Here is a 20,513-nt window from a genome sequence, read left to right on the forward strand (position 1 = left end):
TAACATATTAGGCACTACATGTGAATGACCTGGTTAGCATAATGCCTTGGCAACTTCTTGCCAGCATCCACATCCATCTCCTCTTCGCCCCCCACTTCATCTTCTTTTTCTTGCTTGTCATCTATCTTCTCTTCCTCTTTCTTTGTCCAGTCCCCTTCTGCCAGTCGACGGGCATGGTTTACATAGTCTAACCGTTTCCTAAAAGGGTCACATCTAAGCATCAAAGAACGAACATTTTTTCCAATACAAAATAAATAAATAAAGCAATACAGACATTAAAAATTAAAGTGGTTCTAAAGCCTCAAGGTTGTTTACCTGAATGCATTCTATGTGTCATGTTTCACGTGACTGTCATATGCCTTTAAGTGTTTTCTATATTTTGTCTCTGTTCCTCCTTTTCCTTTGGTTTAGTTAATGCTGTATAGATAGCCCGCCCCTTTTCCCAGAAATGCATTGCAGCTCTAGCCTCATGTCATGAAGCAGGTCACATTACGATCTTTTGACCTATCAGATGCTCATTTTTGTAAGATTCTCTCAGTTTATGGAATAAACTTCACAAGATCTACAAGATATCATCTCAATTGAGTCACTGCCTGTGGTATCCAACTGAGATTGGAGTTATCGTTATCGTATCACAACACAACTGTAAGTTACAGAGATCACACTTTCAATGCTTAGATTGGAGAGACAGAACACTATGCATTAAAATAGAAGTAACAGAATAGTTTTTTTTTTTTGTTAAATCATACTTACCTTCAGTTCGATGCTGCATCTGTCCCCCGCCGGCTCTAAGGGTGAGAACTCAGCAATCACATGACTTCTGATCGTTGAGTTCTCACCACTGCTGTGAACAGAGGGCGGTGACTGTTAGTTACTGCTATTTGCACTTTCCCCAATCTGGACCGGATGAATGACGTCAGCCGACAGCAGGTTTCAGCCCACTTTCAGCTGAAACCGGGTCACAGGAGTGCAGAATGAACTGCACTCCTGTGAACCACAGGAGAAGTACAGCCAAAAGAGCTTTGGCTGTACTTCTCCCTTAAGGTCAAAAAGCTTCTGTATCAGACTCGTCCCCTCACCCCTAATATACAGTCAGGTCCATAAATATTGGGACATCGACACAATTCTAACATTTTTGGCTCTATACACCACCACAATAGATTTGAAATGAAACAAACAAGATGTGCTTTAACTGCAGACTGTCAGCTTTAATTTGAGGGTATTTACATCCAAATCAGGTGAACGGTGTAGGAATTACAACAGTTTCCATATGTGCCTCCCACTTGTTAAGGGACCAAAAGTAATGGGACAATTGGCTTCTCAACTGTTCCATGGCCAGGTGTGTGTTATTCCCTCATTATCCCAATTACAATGAGCAGATAAAAGGTCCAGAGTTCATTTCAAGTGTGCTATTTGCATTTGGAATCTGTTGCTGTCAACTCTCAAGATGAGATCCAAAGAGCTGTCACTATCAGTGAAGCAAGCCATCATTAGGCTGAAAAAACAAACCCATCAGAGGGATAGCAAAAACATTAGGCGTGGCCAAAACAACTGTTTGGAACATTCTTAAAAAGAAGGAACGCACCGGTGAGCTCAGCAACACCAAAAGACCTGGAAGACCACGGAAAACAACTGTGGTGGACGACCAAAGAATTATTTCCCTGGTGAAGAAAACACCCTTCACAACAGTTGGCCAGATCAAGAACACTCTCCAGGAGGTAGGTGTATGTGTGTCAAAGTCAACAATCAAGAGAAGACTTCACCAGAGTGAATACAGAGGGTTCACCACAAGATGTAAACCATTGGTGAGCCTCAAAAACAGGAAGGCCAGATTAGAGTTTGCCAAACGACATCTAAAAAAGCCTTCACAGTTCTGGAACAACATCCTATGGACAGATGAGACCAAGATTAACTTGTACCAGAGTGATGGGAAGAGAAGAGTATGGAGAAGGAAAGGAACTGCTCATGATCCTAAGCATACCACCTCATCAGTGAAGCATGGTGGTGGTAGTGTCATGGCGTGGGCATGTACGGCTGCCAATGGAACTGGTTCTCTTGTTGTTATTGATGATGTGACTGCTGACAAAAGCAGCAGGATGAATTCTGAAGTGTTTTGGGCAATATTATCTGCTCATATTCAGCCAAATGCTTCACAACTCATTGGACGCCACTTCACAGTGCAGATGGACAATGTAGAGGCCTGGCAGAGCATCACCAGGTATGAAACCCAGCGTCTGGTGATGTCTATGCATTCCAGACTTCAGGCTGTAATTGACTGCAAAGAATTTGCAACCAAGTATTAAAAAGTGAAAGTTTGATTTATGATTATTATTCTGTCCCATTACTTTTGGTCCCTTAACAAGTGGGAGGCACATATGCAAACTGTTGTAATTCCTATACCGTTCACCCGATTTGGATGTAAATACCCTCAAATTAAAGCGGACAGTCTGCAGTTAAATCACATCTTGTTTGTTTAATTTCAAATCCATTGTGGTGGTATATAGAGCCAAAAATGTTAGAATTGTGTCGATGTCCCAATATTTATGGACCTGACTGTACTTACCTGAGCCCCATCGAGACCCAGCGTTGTGCATGAAAGCTGCAGCTCTCCTGGCTTTGTCCCTCCTTACTGGGCAGATCAAAAGTAGTGGGAGCCATTGGCTCGCACTCCTGTCAGTTAACTTCAGTGACAAGGAAGTGAGGGGCGGGGTGGAGTCGTGCTGTCTGTGTCAATGGACGCAGCACTGGGACTCGGGAGCGAGCCTGCACAAGTACCCCCATGGGAATCGGCTGCCTATCTGGAAATAGGAAAACTAAGATGCCACAAAGGATTAAAAAAAAAAAAAGTGAAAACGGTTTTCTAAATAAGAAAAAAAACACAGCAGTTGTTTACGATACAGAGGAGAATTTATGAAAACAGGAGCAGCTAAACACGACAAGCAATCAGTTTCTATCTTTCATTATCTGAAAGCTGAAGATAGAAGTTGATTGGTTGCCATACACAGCTGCTCCAGATTCTGTCTGCTTCAGATCTGATAAATACATCTCCACAACTGTGTGATTGAGCCCTTAGGACTGGTTCACATTAGAGCATTTTCAGATAGGACTTGAGTTGCACAGCATGACAATGGAAATCACAGTATTCTCTATGGTGCTGGGACAGGGAGAGGTTTCTATAGCCCTGTCCTGTTTCTGTTGACTGGATAAAGTATGATGAGTGAGCGTTGTCATCTTAGCACAGCAAGTGTGTTAACCAGAATCACTAGATGACAAAAAAAAAAAAAAAAAAAAAAAAGCAAAACTCCAAGAAAAGAAAACCAAGGAGCTTGCTTACACTTGCGCCCATCATGGTAGCTGACAGGTGGCTGGGGGGCAATATGCCTCCTCTCCCCGTTTTAATCCTCGAAAGACCGCAACCACATGCATTAAAGAAGAAGTTTACCTTTTGAAACATGTTACGTGTTCCAACTCTGGCAGCCAGTTACCCTGATCCCTACTAAACCCAGGACCCTGCATTCTCTATATCTGGTCTCCCACAGTACCCAGAACATGGAAAAGCAATTATTTTAGTAAATATAAACTGCTAAATACCTTTTCTCATCGGCAGTTACAGCAGTTCTGTGACTTCTATCAGTGTCCAGCAAAGCACTGGTTAAAGATTGTAGGAGGCATTTTCATTCTCCTCTCACTACCCTATGAGATTGCATAACCCCTGACCCTCTGTCTGGACAGTGCTGATTGGCCCTGTACTGATCACATGTACTCTCCCAAGAAAAAGAAAAAAACTCTCTAGTAGTACACACCAAAATGAGCATGTGCAGAGTGTTCCGGAGGCTGTGTTCTATCAGGAAAGGGAATGGGGAACGTAGAAGGGAGGATCAGAGAAGTCAGGATTGAAAATCCTTTTAATACAACGCAGAGGATTAATCCCTTAAGTTCTACAATGAGTATAACAAGCATGCTTTACTGCATATACAGATTGATTTTACTGTTGTGAGTTTAGTAACACTTTCATTGTGACAGCTCATGAGGGATCTTCTCCCCACATTCGCTGTCATACATCAAAAGGAACTTGGCTGTGCGGGGCTCCGCCCACACAGCTGCCTTACTCATTCACAGTTACCTGTGAATGCATGAATTGCAACTATCGTCAGCCATTATGCATGACAGCTTATAGTTCAGAATAAACTGCGAGGTCGCTGATGAATGCTTCCATAGGTCTTTCACAAGCCCTGCAGCATGTGAACAGTCAGCCCCTATACAGGTACTGCCTAAAAGCTGCAAGGCTTGTCTTCAGGTGTCTGACATTGCATCCCTGATCCGCTGATCATGGGTGCAATGCTTTCCAGGCTCCTTAGGGAATAAATAATAAAGGCACATTTTTTTTCCTGCAAAAATATGTGCATTTATAATTTTTTCCAAAAAGGTGAACTTATTTTTTATATGTGGCAGCAGGGCAGTTGCGGGCCTATTCACTTGCATGGGTTGTGTTTGGCAGATTGCTGCCTGCCAAACACAACCTGTGGTATAATTTTTGACATGGCATGTGTACCACCCCCCTGCCCACCATGTTATGTTAAGGTGAGTGGCCAGTGGGTGGTAAAATGGCAGTTCAAATATTTTTACCACCCTCCCCTCCTCCAGCCGCAAGTGTAAATTATTATTATACAGGATTTATATAGCGCCAACAGTTTGCTCAGCGCTTTACAATATAACGGGAGACAGTACAGTAACAATAAAAGAGGGATAGGAGGGCCTTGCTCCTTGGAGCTTACAATCTAGAAGGGAGGGGCTAGTGGTACAAAAAGGTAGTAACTGTGGGGGATGGACTGGTTGGAAGAGTAGAAGATTCCAGTATTAGCTGAGGGCAGGATAGGCTTCCCTGAAGAGATAGGTTTTCAGAAAAAATGAGACCTACAGCAGGCACCGCATCTAGGGACTGGTGTGCAGCAACATGTTCCACTTTTTTGGAGGGGGGGTTAGATAAACTTTACCAATAAGATATCTTTATCGATTATTATTATACCTTGCCATCAGCTTGAAAATAGTTTTTTCAATAAACCTATAATTATTATGGTGATGTTGAGAGAACCCATACCCCTAAATATTCAAATCTCAAAAAACAGCAGTAAACATTTCCTATCAGTCAATAATGTTCTATTTCTCACGCTTTTTGTAGTTCCAGCAGTTTCCTCCGGCGTTCACTCTGTTCTAGAGAGCTGTATTTGCTCTTGTACTGTGCCAGTCGTGGGTGGGGAGCAGATGGACTGTTAAGTTGTGAAGAAACCGAGAAGCTTCCAGCAAGGGCTTCTGTGAGAGTGTCCATTCCCAAAGTTTAAAGAGTTGACTCTGGGAGACACAGACAGCCCTGTAAAGACATGAAATGTCATATATGGATAAGTAAATGTAGGACTCACTTTTTGACACTGATAACATAACCAACTCCTGCAGATCTTTACACACACACCATATACAACAGAGGGCACAAATTTACTGCAATCAAAGTGAATTAGTTGTTTAAAAATGTGTGAGCATCTAGAATTTCACTAGTCCCCGAATTATCTCCACAGCCATACCAGACAATAGCTTTTTTTGAGTCTCACCACACTAAAGGCCATAGCCCAATCTGTAGCTTGAACGAGGAAGTTCTCTGTGTTCACCTATATGTTACCTTAAACAAAAAAGGCATTTCCAGGAGATGTCAACCTACTGGTAATGTTTATAGGTAGGATCAGATCCGAAAATGATTTCTTACAGGCTTGCTGAACTGTGCATGCTATGATTGAAAGGGTTAGTTCACCTTTTGAGAAAAACTGAAAAGGTGAACTACACCCTCCCCCGTCAATGCTGTACTTACAGTGCCATGAAAAAGTATTCATATCCCTTGAAATTTTCCACACTTTTTCATGTTACGACCAAAAACATAAGTGTATTGTATTGGGATTTTATGTGGTAGACCAACACAAAATGGCACATAATTGTGAAGTGGAAGGAAAATCATAAATGGTTTTCAAAATTGTTCACAAATATGTGAAAAGTGTGGCATGCATTTGTATTCAGCCCCCCGGAGTCAATACTTAGTAGAACCACCTTTCGCTGCAATTACAGCTGCAAGTCTTTTTGTGGATGTCTCTGTCAACTTTGACAATCTAGAGAGTGAAATGTTTGTACATTCTTCTTTGCAAAATAACTCAAACTCTGTCAGATTGGATGAAGAGCTTCAGCGAACAGCAATTTTCAAGTCGTGCCACAGATTATCAATTGGATTTAGGTCTGGACTTTGACTGGGCCATTCTACCACCTGAATATGCTTTGATCTAAACCAGTGGTCTCCAAACTGCAACCCTTTGCTTGCCTTTATCCAGCCCTTGAGGCACCTTTCCTTCCACTGATACAAGACACTATTCCTCCCACTGACACCAACAAGGGGGCATAATTCCTGCCACTGACACCGACAATGGGGCCCTATTTCTCCCACTGACACCAACAGGGCACTATACCTGCCACTGACACCAATGGTGAGGCACTCAAACTGACACCAACAATAGGGCACTGTTCCTTCCACTGACACCAGGAATGGGGAACTATTCCTCCCCCTAATACCAAAGATGCATTGTTTACTCCCACTGACACCAGGACAATTTCAACTCCCAATGGCCACAGACCAGCCCCCCTAAAGTCTGAAGAACAGTAAACTGGCCCTTTGTTTAGAAAGTTTGGAGACCCCTGATCTAAACCATTCCATTGTACCTCTGGCTGTATGTTTAAGGTCGTTGTCCTGCTGGAAGGTGAACCTCCACCCCAGTCTCAAGTCTCTTGCAGACTCGAACTGGTTTTCTTCTACGATTGCCCTGTATTTGGCTCCACCCAACTTCCCATCAACTCTGACCAGCTTCCCTGTCCCTGCTGAAGAAAAGCATCTCCATAACATGATGCGACCACATTTCATGGTCGGGATGGTGTGTTCAGGGTGGTGTGCAATTTAATTTTTTCCCCACACAACGTTTTGCTTTTAGACTAAAAAGTTACATTTTGGTCTCATCCGACCAGAGCACCTTCTTCCACATTTGCTGTGTCCCCCACATGGCTTCTTGCAAACTGCAGATGGGACTTCTTATGGCTTTCTTTCAACAATGGCTTTCTTCTTGCCACTCTTCCATTAAGGCCAGATTTGTGGATAGTTTTCCTGTGGACAGATTCTTCCACATGAGCTGTGGATCTCTGCAGCTGCTCCAGAGTTACCATGGGCCTCTTGGTTGCTTTGCCGATTAATGCTCTCCTTGCCCAGCCTGTCAGTTTAGGTGAGGTGGAAGACCATGTCTTGGTAGGTCTGCAGCTGTGCCGTACTTTCCAATTATGGATTGAACAGTGGACTGTGAGATGGCTTGGGATGTTTTTCTATAACCTAACCCCACTTTAAGCTTCTCCACAACTTTATCCCTTACTTGTCAGGTGTGTTCTTTGGCCTTCATGATGCTGTTTGTTCACTAATGTTCAACAACAAACCTCTGAGGACTTCACAGAACAGCTGTATTTATACTGAGAATAAATTACACACAGGTGGACTTTATTTACTAAATAGGTGATTTCTGAAGGCAATTGGTTCCACTAGATTTTAGTTAGGGGTTTCAGAGTAGAGGGGGCTAAATACAAATGCACGCCACACTTTTCAGGTATTTATTTGTAAAAAATTTTGAAAACCATTTATCATTTTCCTTCCACTTCTTTCTGCTGCACTTCTGGGAAGGTTTAGAACAAAGCTCTATGCTGTTGCTGACCAATCAAACTCACTGCGATTCATCCCGGAAGCCCTGGAGAAAGAAGGGGGAGAATGTCAGGGCAGGAGCCGAGGAACGGACAGGCAGGCCTAACAATGTAACGCACTGGCTGACGACAACCACCACCCACAGACCAAAGTCCCTCAGGGCGCGGAGTCTAAGTCCCAGGCTGCCCTTCACCAGGGCCCCTGATGGTGGGGATGGACTTGACGCAGCCAGGAACCAGGTCGCGGCCCCCGAGACACCTCAGCTGCGGTAATGGCCGCCGCCAATGGCGTGTAGCTGGTGGAAGAGACAAAAGAGTAGTCAGACAGGCCGGGGTCAACAACAACAGGACAAAACAGTACAGGACAGCAGACGAGAATCACAGGTCACGAGCCGGGTTCAGCAACAGAGGGTCAGATCAAAGGAGAATACAAAGAATAGTCAAGTCACAAGCCGAATCAGATACCAGGAGAGTCACGAGAGTCAGAACAGAGTAATAGCGACACAAGTGCAAAGAGCATGTGCGGGCCACAAGCTTATATGTCATCAGCCACGCCCCTCTGGGGGATGGACCTCAGAGACCTGAAGGCATAAAAGGATTCCCACCATGCACAGCAGAATCCAAGATGGACGCCAGCACATGGAGTAACATAACCTCAGGGAAAAGGTAGGACCTTGACAGAGAAAAGCATGGATTTCACATCCCCAGACCACCACCCTGGCCTTGTGGATACTGACTGCTCATCACCCAAGGAGGTACATACAGCAGGGATCATGGGTTGGGGATGATGTAGGGCGTTAGTTCACCTTCAGGATTTTCAAAAATCCTCCCATGCAATTCTCTAAGCTCTGGGGGGGGGGCTCTCCCCACAAAAACTGCTGGCCCCCCATCCCTCTCTACCCTGCTGTTTGCAGGATGGGCTGAAAAACCCCTATGCAATTCTATATGCTTAGAATAGTACATACCAAAGCTGCTCTAAATGGTTCATGTCCTCCCATTACAAATGCAGCTGTTTACAGCTATTGCTGGAGGAAGGAGAGTGCCTGGTGTTGGGCAAGATATTGGAGGACCAAGATTTGAGGAGATATCCCCAGAGGTTAGGAGAAGAAGGGTGAAGAAAGTAAGAGGGGAGTGGGATGTACACTGCTCAAAAAAAATTAAAGGAACACTTTTTAATCAGAGTAGAGCATCAAGTCAATTAAACTCCTGGGATATTGATCTGGTCAGTTAAGTAGCAGAGGATTGTTAATCTGTTTCATCTGCTTTGATGTTAATGAAATTAACAACAGGTGCACTAGATGGGCAACAATGAGACGACCCCCAAAACTGGAATGGTTTTACAGGTGGAGGCCACTGACATTTTTTTTCCCTACTCATCTTTTCTGTTTTTCACTAGTTTTGCATTTGGCTAGGGTCAGTGTCACTACTGGTAGCACGAGGCGATACCTGGACCCTACAGAGGTTGCACAGGCAGTCCAACTCCTCCAGGATGACACATCAATACATGCTATTGTCTCCCAGCACAGTCTAAAGAGCATGGAGGAGGTTCCAGGAGACAATCAGTTACTCTAGGAGAGCTGGACAGGGCCATAGAAGGTCCTTAACCCATCAGTAGGAACGGTATCTGCTCTTTTGTGCAAAGAGGAACAGGATGAGCACTGCCTGAGCCCTAAAAAATGACCTCCAGCAGGTCACTGGTGTGAATGTCTCTAACCAAACAATCAGAAACAGACTTCATGAGGGTGGCATGAGGGCCCGACATCCTCTAGTGGGCCCTGTGCTAACTGCCTGGCACCATCGAGCTCGATTGGCATTTGCCATTGAACACCAGAATTGGAAGGTCCGACACTGGCGCTCCATGTTTTTCACAGATGAGAGCAGGTTCACCCTGAGCACGTGACAGAAGTGAAAGGGTCTGGAGAAGACGTGGGGAACATTATGCTGCCTGTAACATCATTCAACATTACCGTTTTGGCGGTGGATCAGTGATAGTCTGGGGAGGCATATCCATGAAGGGACGCACAGACCTCTACAGGCTAAACAATGGCACCCTGACTGCCATTAGGTATCAGGAGGAAATCCTTTTACCCATTGTCAAACCCTACGCTGGTGCAGTGGGTCCTCGGCTCCTCCTGGTGCACAACAATGCCCGGCCTCATGTGGCGAGAGTACGCAGGCAGTTCCTGGAGGATGAAGGAATTGATACCATTGAATGGCTCCCACGCTCGCCTGACCTAAATCCAATAGAACATCTGTTTTGGTCCATCCGACGATGTCAGGCTGCACCTCAGACTGTCCAGGAGCTCAGTGATGCCCTGATCCAGATCTGTGAGGAAATACCCCAGGACACCATCCATTGTCTCATTAGGAGCATGCCCCGACATTGTCAGGCATGCATAAAAGCACGTGGGGGTCATACAAACTACTGAGTACCATTCTGAGTTGCTGCAATGCATTTTCAGCAAAATGGACTAGCCTGCTGCATCATTTTTTCACTTTGATTTTCAGGGTGTCTTTGAATTCAGTCCTCTGTAGATTGATAATTTCATTTCCATCAAACAATGGGGCATCCTTATGTTCCTAATACATTACCCCGTCCATATCAATATCGATATCCAGCATGATATATTTCCCCATTGAGATCTGATCTGTTCCTTTAATTTTTTGAGCAGTGTGTACGAGTGCACATGCCTTCCTGTCCTGGTGTTTGGGTCAACATGTGGGTTAATATTAGCAGGAGGTGATGAGCGCACTAGCAGGGAGATGGTAGAAGTGAGGTTGATATGTATAAGCTTTGGGGTGGAGAAGAGGGGTAAATAAATGGGATTTTGAGAACAGAGGATACCAATATGAGAAGGAAGAGTAGAACGGACATATTAAGAGTAGAACGGACATATTAAGGGTAGACAGAGTGGGAATCAGACTTGTAAGAGATGCTGTCCCATGTGATTTGCTTGCAGTCCATCCAGAGTGCAGAATAGTGCTTAGTTTTTGCTTCTTTCTGCTTTAGTTAAAACTGCTGTGTTCAACTGCTGCTGGGCACTCCTGCAGAAAAAGCACACAAGCAGGAAAAATGCCCGGTCTGTGACTTCCCCCACAAGCTGATCTTACTTTATAGGAAGATGATCAAATGAGCCACAGACAGGCCAAAGTCATAAAGGATGATTGTTTCTTTGATCACAAAAAAGGAGGTGAGAATCAGTCAACACTAAGGCTGCATTAACACTTGAGCATTTTGTAGCTTGCAGCTCCAAGCTCCAAAAGAGATCAAACTTAAAAAAATCAATTGTTCTCTATGGTGCCTGTCCACACCTGATCTTGCAAATAGGTACCTAAGCGAACTGATTTTTTTAAGTTTGAGCATTTTTGGAGCTTCAAGCTACAAAACACTCAAGTGTGAATGCAGCCAAAGAGACAGACTCTTAGACTAATTACCCCAAGTTTTGCAGACAGTCAGTGAATAGTAGCAAGACAGTTAAGATGGATTTAGACAGCAGCATTTACCTGTGAGAAAAAAAACCTGTAAACACTATGTTGTGCATTACACAGCCCTAGTAAAAGTGTGTATTGTCTGAACAATTGCTGTGTAGTTTGCAAGTTTGAATTAAAACGGAGTAGCTGCTGATTTTTAAAATACAGCCACTTACCTGTCCCTTGGTCCAGCGGTGTCCTCACCACGGCTGGTTTCACCAGCTGTCTTCTCTCCCTGGCATCTTTAATGTGAGCACCCGGCTGTGACAGCTTGCAGCTTCACAGCCGGGTGCCCACTGCACTTGCGTGAGAAGCGCTGTGCTTTGTGAACGGCCCCGTAATCTTCTGGGACCTGTCCCAGAAGACTATGTGGGGGGAGGACAACTTCCACTTCTGATTGCCTAGGCGATCACAGCGGAAGTGGGTACCTGTCAAATTCAGGTAACCGCTCCCCCAAGGTGCTAATCCTTAATGGGGAGTGGGGGACAAAGCATTAAAGTGGAACTTCCCCTTTTGGGTGGAACTCCGCTTTAAGTTCTTTTTTTAAAGTAAAAGTTTAGGCACTATTACTCCTGCCTGTTACCGTTACCTCTAGGGATGCGTCAAAATATTGGTGGATGAAATGTATTGGCATTTTGCCGATTGAAAAAAAGTGCAGATAATTGCCGCCAAAAACGTGCGATTTTGCCTGCACTTTTACCCACAATTTTACCCGAGATTTAATCACGTTTAGGGTGCTTGTTTCTTAGGTCATGTGACTTAACAAAAAAAAAAAAAAAGCATCAAAACACAACACTGGTTCAAAACACAGCCTGGTTCACACCAATGTAGCTTACGTTTTGTCCATTTTGTGTCTTTTCATGTGCATTTGACGCATTTTTTAATGCTTTTTTTGGTCAATTTGTTGCTGGGCAGATTAAAAATGCAACACGTGCATTTTTTATGCGTTTTCAATGCATTTCAGGCCTGGTTCACACCAATGCAGTTTGCGTTTTGCACATAATTTTTTTTACAAATTTGTTATGCATTTTAAAAAATCTTTTCTTTGCCAACTTGTTGCTGGTTAGAATAAAAACGCATCAAAAATGCAACACATGCGCGTTTTGAATGTTTTTCCAATTCATTTCAGGCCTGGTTCACACTAAACGCAGTTTGCGTTTTGCACTGCATTTTGAATTTTTTTTCGGCCAACTTGTTGCTGTGCAGATTAAAAACAAAGCGCATCAAACATGCAACGTGTGTTTTTTATGCGTTTTTAATGCATTTCACGACTGGTGCACACCAATGAAGTTTGCGTTTTGTCCGTTTTGCAGTGCGTTTTAGCACGCATGTTTTTGCACGCACTTTTTTAATGTTTTGCACGTAAAAACACAAAACAAATAAAAAACGTGGCAAATGCACATGCGTTTTCTGCAGTTCCTCCTTTGAAGATTATTGAACCAAAAATGCAACATTTTGCATTTAAAAAAGTCCCTGACCCTTTCCAAAAATGCAGCAGCTCATTTCGATCCAAGCATTTTCATTTTGGTGCACCACTATTTACCTCCACTGCCCCCCCCATCACACTGTATACAATAAAGCACAGATCGCAATGTAAATAACTCTTTTTTTCTTAATTTTCTAAGCATTTATGTGACTGCAAATCCCTGTGTAATGGGCAGGGCCAATACTGGTGCAGAATTCTTTAGAGCAGTGAAGTCGCCCACCTGCATCCACTGTTCTAGGAGAGGGAAATAGTCTCCTGCCCCCAGCTACACAGGAAGGCTGGGGCTTTGTAGTCACATTAAAAAAAAAAAAAAAAAAAAAGGAATTTACATTGTGATTTGTGCCTTATTGTATGCAAGCATGATGGGGAGGGAAGTGCAACATACAGTTATAGTGGCTAAATGTCTACTTTTAGATAGACTCAGGTAAAAGGGGTCTGTTAGTGAACAATTTGCTGTGAAAATGTCTCAGCATTTGCAGAAAAGTCACAAATACTACCTGCAATGTTTGAAATGTGTGAAAATTTTCAGTTTTTACCTGCTACCTTTCACACTGTGAATGTAATATTCCCTAGCAGTCAATCCCAATACTGGGTGCAGACTGACCCGGGGGGCTAAACAAAAAAAAAAACCTCCAAAAAACTGACAGATCACTGTATCAACACAAGCGATGTTGGAGTGGTGATCTCCCTTCCTATCTCTGCTTAATCTATCCATTGTTTTATATGTGCTCCAACTTTGGAGACTCTCAAAACTTATAGTTAGGTCTGCAGAGATACTGGGGTGCCGTGAAGTGGCCTCTAGAGCTTACGCATATATTTGCAAATGTATGCAAACTAAACCCCTTGTTTTAATGTGAACTATTACACAGGGTAATTTGGTTTGTTGTAGGCTGCCTGGTAAGTGAGCTGGAAATTTTTGTTTGTTGTTTTTGATGTGTCGTCCTTCCATGTGCTCCTTGCTGCAAAGGCCAGTTATATATTTGGGTGGTTGTCATTTGTTTTTACTGTTGGTAAACTGGTGAGGGGATGCACTGGATACCTTTGCTACCATTGTGCTCTGCTTGGTGTGCAGTACGTACCTGTACCTATACCTTTAAGGAGGGTTAGGCTCCCACCAGGCATACCTGCCCTTTATCTATTCATTCTTAGATATGTGATCCAACTTTGGAGGCTCTCAAAATTCAGAGTTAGGTCTGCAGGTATACTGGGGTGCCGTGAAGTGGCCTCTGCAGCTTACGCATATATCTGAAAATGTGTGCAAACTAAATCCCTTGTTTTAACGTGAACTGTTAGACAGGACAATTTGGTTTGTTGCAGACTGGCTGGTAAGTGAGCTGGGAATTTTAGCTTGTTGTTTTTTGACATGTCATCCTTCCATGTGCTGCAAAAGCTAATAGATTGGGGTGGTTGCCATTTGTTTGATCTCCTACGCCAGGGGTCTCCAAACTTTTGAAACAAAGCACCAGTTAACTGCCCTTCAGTCTTTACGGAGGCTGGACTGTGGTCAGTGGGAATTTAAAATGCCATGGGCTTAGTTTACTAAATGGGAGTTAAAAAAGTACATAATTTGGAGGAATAGTATCCCATAATTGGCATCAGTGGGGGGGAACGGTCCCCCATCACTGGCGTCAGTGGGAGGAATAGCGCCCCATCACTGGCGTCAGTGGGAGGAATAGCGCCCCATCACTGGCGTCAGTGGGAGGAATAGCGCCCCATCACTGGCGTCAGTGGGAGGAATAGCGCCCCATCACTGGCGTCAGTGGGAGGAATAGCGCCCCATCAATGGCGTCAGTGGGAGGAATAGCGCCCCATCAATGGCGTCAGTGGGAGGAATAGCGCCCCATCAATGGCGTCAGTGGGAGGAATAGCGCCCCATCAATGGCGTCAGTGGGAGGAATAGCGCCCCATCAATGGCGTCAGTGGGAGGAATAGCGCCCCATCAATGGCGTCAGTGGGAGGAATAGCGCCCCATCAATGGCGTCAGTGGGAGGAATAGCGCCCCATCAATGGCGTCAGTGGGAGGAATAGCGCCCCATCACTGGCGTCAGTGGGAGGAATAGCGCCCCATCACTGGCGTCAGTGGGAGGAATAGTGCCCCATCACTGTTGTCAGTGGTAGGAAAAAGAACTCAGAGCCACCAGGCAGCTGTACTGCACATAGGTTACCAGCAGCAGAGAACTAAGTGAGCAGAGAGATGACCTCATCAGGGCACTGCTGCGGTTTCATCATCCAATCAACAAGCTGGAGGGTATAATTGGAGAACCTGACTGTACTGGCAGGATCACAAATCTGTCTGCACAGAATCACAAATTCTTAAGCAAGCACAATACATACTTATAGGCATGGCTGCAATTCCTGCATTGCTCTCCCCCCTACCCTCATACATTGTATGTGCTGAGCCATGCTAGTATAGGAGTATATAATAGGGGCCGGCAATGAATGGCGCACAGTGTGGTGATGACCCTAGAAGCAGCCTTACAAGCTATCTTCTATTCCACTAGAACCTGCTGCTGCAGCCGTCAGCCATCCCTCCCGCCACATCCCTTTCACCAACATGCCGCTTACCTCGTGACGTCAGTACAGATGCGACACAAGCCGGAACCTAGAGATCCGGAAGCGCCATACCGGAAATCACTGGGTACGGTCACGTGAGCAGGAGGGTGGGCTTTCTCCGGCGAGTTGTGGTTGGACGATGTGATGGTGTGTGTGGTTGGGACTGTGTGTAGAGGTGACGTGACACCCTCCATATCCTATACAGACCGGCCTGGGATCGCCCCATATCTTGTCCATGGGAGTTCTTATGAAACGGGCGCATCCCAGTCATTCGTTTACCTCAGTAGATGGACGGCGCTCACTGACAGTCTATAGAGAACCCTAATGTGATAGAATGTGAAGGCGTCCATTGCTGATATCTGGACATTCGTGTAGCTTGGCTGTCGTGTAATATCCCCAGTTCTGGTACTTTCCAAGTCGCTGACCTCAAATAAGTATGCAGATTAGGATATCAGGCTTTTCAGTGTGCTTGTGTAGGCCTCATTCACATGGGTGTACTATAACATAGGCATGTGCTTGGGCCGTGTTTGCCTGAATGGGGGTGTACAGGTGTTCCATGCAGGCAGGCCCGTTCATGTCAGTAGGGACAGAGCGGCTACTAATTTGTCACTCGTGGGTGTGCAGCCCTGAACACGAATTTGGGGCCATGTGCATGCACTGCGGTCAGATTAGGAGCAGCAGCTGCATTCTGATTGACAGGAATGGGACTGTCTGTACAGAACACATGTGCATCCCCCTGCACACAGCCCTCGCATGGGCAGCACACTGCCCTCGCGTGGGCATCCCCCTGCACGCGGCCCTCGCGTGGGCATCCCCCTGCACACGGCCCTCGCGTGGGCATCCCCCTGCACACGTCCCTCGCGTGGGCATCCCCCTGCACACGTCCCTCGCGTGGGCATCCCCCTGCACACGGCCCTCGCGTGGGCACCCCACTGCACACAGCCCTCGCGTGGGCATCCACTGTAGTATTCCTGTGTGAACAAGAGCAACGCCTCCATCCTGACATTTTAGTGCACCTGGGAGGGGCAGCATGCAGCTACACGGCAGGCAGCCTGTCAAAGTGTATGGTAGTCTGTGGCTGAACCCTAGACTGAGTGGTATCAGTGTTCAGGTACAAAGATCTACAATGCAGGTCTTATACATTCCAAATCTTTGCACCTAAATTCCACTACTACTTGGTACAGCTGCAGCTTGCCAAAGACTTTGACAGGCTGAGCGCTGTACCTGTCTCTCACCAGGAGGGATGCACTTCTCCAAGATGGTCCCGTGTGCCAGGGGCCCTATTGTGGGCTAATGGAAGCTGGAGACAGGTTCCTAGTATTCTTGACTTCTTGCCAACGATGTACAACCCCTGGCAAAAAGTATGGAATCTCCACTCTTGGAAAATGTTCATTTAATTGTATAGAAAAAAAAAAACTAGTTACGGACATGCCTCAAAACTATTTCCATTCAACATTACAACCTTCTGGTTTTAAGAAACACTTAAAAAAAAAAAAAAAAAAAACTAGTCAGTTGCAACTGTTGTTTTTGCAGATCAAGCAGAGGAAGAAAAATATGGAATCACTCAATTCTGAGGAAAATATGGAATCAGGAAAAATTAAAACCACTACAGTACACCACTAGTACTTTGTTGCACCACCTATCATTCCATAATATTTTCATCAGAATTGAGTGATTCCATATTTCTTTCTTCTGCTTGATCTGCAAAACAGTTGCAACTGACTACAGTTTATTCTCTTTTTTTTATTATTTTTTTAAAGGTTCAGAAGGTTAGAATGTTAAATGAAAATAGTTTTGAGGCATGTCTGTGATTGTTTTTTCCCACACAAACGAATGAACATTTTCCAAGAGTGGTAATTCCATACGTTGTATATGCAGTGGAAGGTAGGGTGGGTTATAACACCCAGCCGCTGCACATTTGCATCCATGTCAGCCTCAAGTTGTGTGCTTCCAGCACACTGACAGAGCGGTCACAGCTTCCTATTAAGAACCAGTGGGATGGGCTTCCAATCGTCACCCCGTAAGAGCCGATTACAATGGTCGCATGGTAGAGAAGCTGTGCCGCCTTCCAGGCATTAAAGAAAATTAGTAATGGTAGTCTTCATAATAGCCTCCTTCACAAGGGTGACTACATGCATACAACACATTCCAGCAGCAGGAATCAGCAGATTCTTGAGTCTGGGATGACAGGTGTATACAATCAGCGGCGGCCACTCAACCTGTCATTACTTTGTGCAGCCACCGCTGTTCCCATATACCTGTCATCCCAGTTGCTGGAATTAGGTGTATGTGTGTAAGGGATCTTTTACGCTTGCAGTGTCTTCTGAGAAGTGATCTGCGTTCAGATTGCTTTTCAGAAGGCATTTGGCAAATGGTGAGGAAGTGTTGTATCACCTCCTATCTGCTTGGTTTAACCCTGTAATGTGGCAGTCACATGCATTGCCCATGATTGAAGCTTGGCCCCATTGAACCTACAGGCAAGTGTGAGACGCACTGCCATTTGTCGAACTCTGCACTCCAAGTTACAAATGCTGTGGTCGTGGCATGTGTACAACCCTGTCCAGCTGTATTGTCACAGTTTGGGTGGGTGGCCCGGGAGAAGGTAAACTGTGACACAGCTGCCTGCCTGAGAGAGCCCCAATTGTCTGTGTGAAGGAGGCTCACAGCTTTACTTCCAGCCTTCACAAAATAGGTTCCAGATCTCTGAACTTTCTAATGTGTGAAGGAGAGTTATGACACAGATAGTGTTTGGGAATGAGTACAGAGGACGTCAGTAGGAAATCTGCATAATCCTGATTATTGTTTTTATGCTTTTTTTATTTACAGTGTCATCATTAGCAGAACAGACAACAGCCACAGAAAACAATGTGAAATACAGAGAACGTAGTGACCATTACTGACAGTTGTATACAGTCCAATCAAATAAGACAAGCAGTAGTACAATAAAATGTCATAAAATATCCAGTTTACAGAGCAGTTCCATAAACATTCTTTAGATACTATGAAATACCCAAGGGCAGCTCAGTTGAATAGAAAATAAATTAGTCACTGGGTTCAGCATGTAGGACAACTATGTAGGACATCATGTTGACAATGAATCTAGCTTAGTCACCTTCACATAATATCCAGGAATGGGAGATATGATGGAATAATTCCTGATATGTAAATGTGAAGTCTTGGGATCATTTGTTTTTTTAAAGTGTTACTAAACCCAGGACCCTGCATTCATTATATCTGGTCTCCCACAGTACACAAAACATGGAAATGCAATTATTTTTAGTAAATATAAACTGTTAAATACATTTTCTCATCAACAGTATATAGCAGTCTTGTGACTTTTATCAGTGTCCAGCAGGGCACTGGTTAAAGCTTGTAGGAGTCTTCATACATTTCTGACTGTCTTATGATCGGGAACTGGTGTCTTTTAATCTCCATTAGGCTCTGCCCACCCAGCTTCACAGCTCCTCGGTTGCTGCACTATCTACGTGACAGGTACAGTGGTGGGGAGGGAGTTTAGCAGCACTGAAGGTGGCCTCAGGGTACCTCCATATGTGGTGCTTGCCCCAGATTCATGTACCTGTTTTCAGCAGGTATGTGAATCTGTCACCCACACTGAAACTTGTCATGCAGAGGCACAATAGAATTCTAAATAATATGGCATTCAAAATAATTCTCTTTATGAATTCCCTTTTAAATGTTTTTAAACTAGTTAAAATCTGTTTTTTTTTTTAATAACTGTATAAAACATTTTTGGAAATATTTGAAAAAGAACTATGGTCTCCCACTAAAAAATATGTTGCAGCACTTAAAACTATACTTCCACTCCACCAATGCAACATCTGCATGCTTCCTTTTCAGCACTGATATCTTCTCACAGGCTTCTGATGTTTGGCCAGCTGGATAGGCCAGGTTGGAAAATGATGTAACTCCTGTGCTTGCACATGGGAATTAACTCAGAAGGTCAATCCTCTCAGAAGTGTTGGTTTCTGCAGAGATTACTTTTACTGGAGTTGTGGAATGATTTCTTCTTTGCAGGTTAACCATTTTTATTTTACTATTTATTTTTACAATATTAACTTTAAAGTGGGCAGCACAGTGGCTAAATGGTTAGCACTTCTGCCTAGCAGTACCAGGGTCGTTGGTTCAAGTCCCAGCCATGGCACCACCTGCCTGGAATTTGCATGTTCTCCCTGTGCCTGTGTGGGTTTCCTCCGGGTTCTCCGGTTTCCTCCCACACTCCAAAGACATGCTGGTAGGTTAATTGGCTTTGGTCTAAATTGTCCCTAGTATGTGTATGTATGAATGTAAGTTAGGAACCTTAGATTGTACACCCCTTGAGGGTTAGGGACTAATGTGAATGTACAATATACAGTCAGGTCCATAAATATTGGGACATCGACACAATTCTAACATTTTTGGCTCTATACACCACCACAATGGATTTGAAATGAACAAGATGTGCTTTAACTGCAGACTGTCAGCTTTAATTTGAGGGTATTTACATCCAAATCAGATGAACGGTGTAGGAAGTACAACAGTTTGCATATGTGCCTCCCATTTGTTAAGGGACCAAAAGTAATGGGACAATTGGCTTCTCAGCTGTTCCATGGCCAGGTGTGTGTTATTCCCTAATTATCCCAATTACAATGAGCAGATAAAAGGTCCAGAGTTCATTTCAAGTGTGCTATTTGCATTTGGAATCTGTTGCTGTCAACTCTCAAGATGAGATCCAAAGAGCTGTCACTATCAGTGAAGCAAGCCATCATTAGGCTGCAAAAACAAAACAAACCCATCAGAGAGATAGCAAAAACATTAGGCGTGGCCAAAACAACTGCGTGGAACATTCTTAAAAAGAAGGAACGCACCAGTGAGCTCAGCAACACCAAAAGACCCGGAAGACCACGGAAAACAACTGTGGTGGATGACCGAAGAATTCTTTCCCTGGTGAAGAAAACACCCTTCACAACAGTTGGCCAGATCAAGAACACTCTCCAGGAGGTAGGTGTATGTGTGTCAAAGTCAACAATCGAGAAGACTTCACCAGAGTGAATACAGAGGGTTCATCACAAGATGTAAACCATTGGTAGGCTTAAAAAACAGGAAGGCCAGATTAGAGTTTGCCAAACGACATCTAAAAAAGCCTTCACAGTTCTGGAACAACATCCTATGGGCAGATGAGACCAAGATCAACTTGTACCAGAGTGATGGGAAGAGAAGAGTATGGAGAAGGAAAGGAACT

The 20,513-nt window shown here is 44.4% G+C and overlaps 1 protein-coding gene across 1 annotated transcript in view; it reads right to left on the minus strand.

Moving 5' to 3' along the window:
* SNUPN (snurportin 1) overlaps nucleotides 1-15,387 on the minus strand; it is a 33,782-nt gene extending 18,395 nt beyond the window's left edge. Inside the window, exons 1-3 of the mRNA XM_089671353.1 lie at nucleotides 15,287-15,387; nucleotides 5,169-5,368; nucleotides 30-198 (exon numbers count right to left, since the gene is read on the minus strand). Of these exons, the coding sequence (XP_089527479.1) occupies nucleotides 30-198; nucleotides 5,169-5,326 (327 nt within the window). The 5' untranslated portion in view covers nucleotides 5,327-5,368; nucleotides 15,287-15,387. The remainder of the gene's footprint in view (nucleotides 1-29; nucleotides 199-5,168; nucleotides 5,369-15,286) is intronic.
* Between the last annotated feature and the right edge of the window lie 5,126 nt (nucleotides 15,388-20,513).

Source organism: Staurois parvus, unplaced genomic scaffold, assembly GCF_062004578.1.
Source record: "Staurois parvus isolate SC_StPar_1 unplaced genomic scaffold, SC_StPar_1.0 ptg000105l, whole genome shotgun sequence".
NCBI classification, from domain to species: domain Eukaryota; kingdom Metazoa; phylum Chordata; class Amphibia; order Anura; family Ranidae; genus Staurois; species Staurois parvus.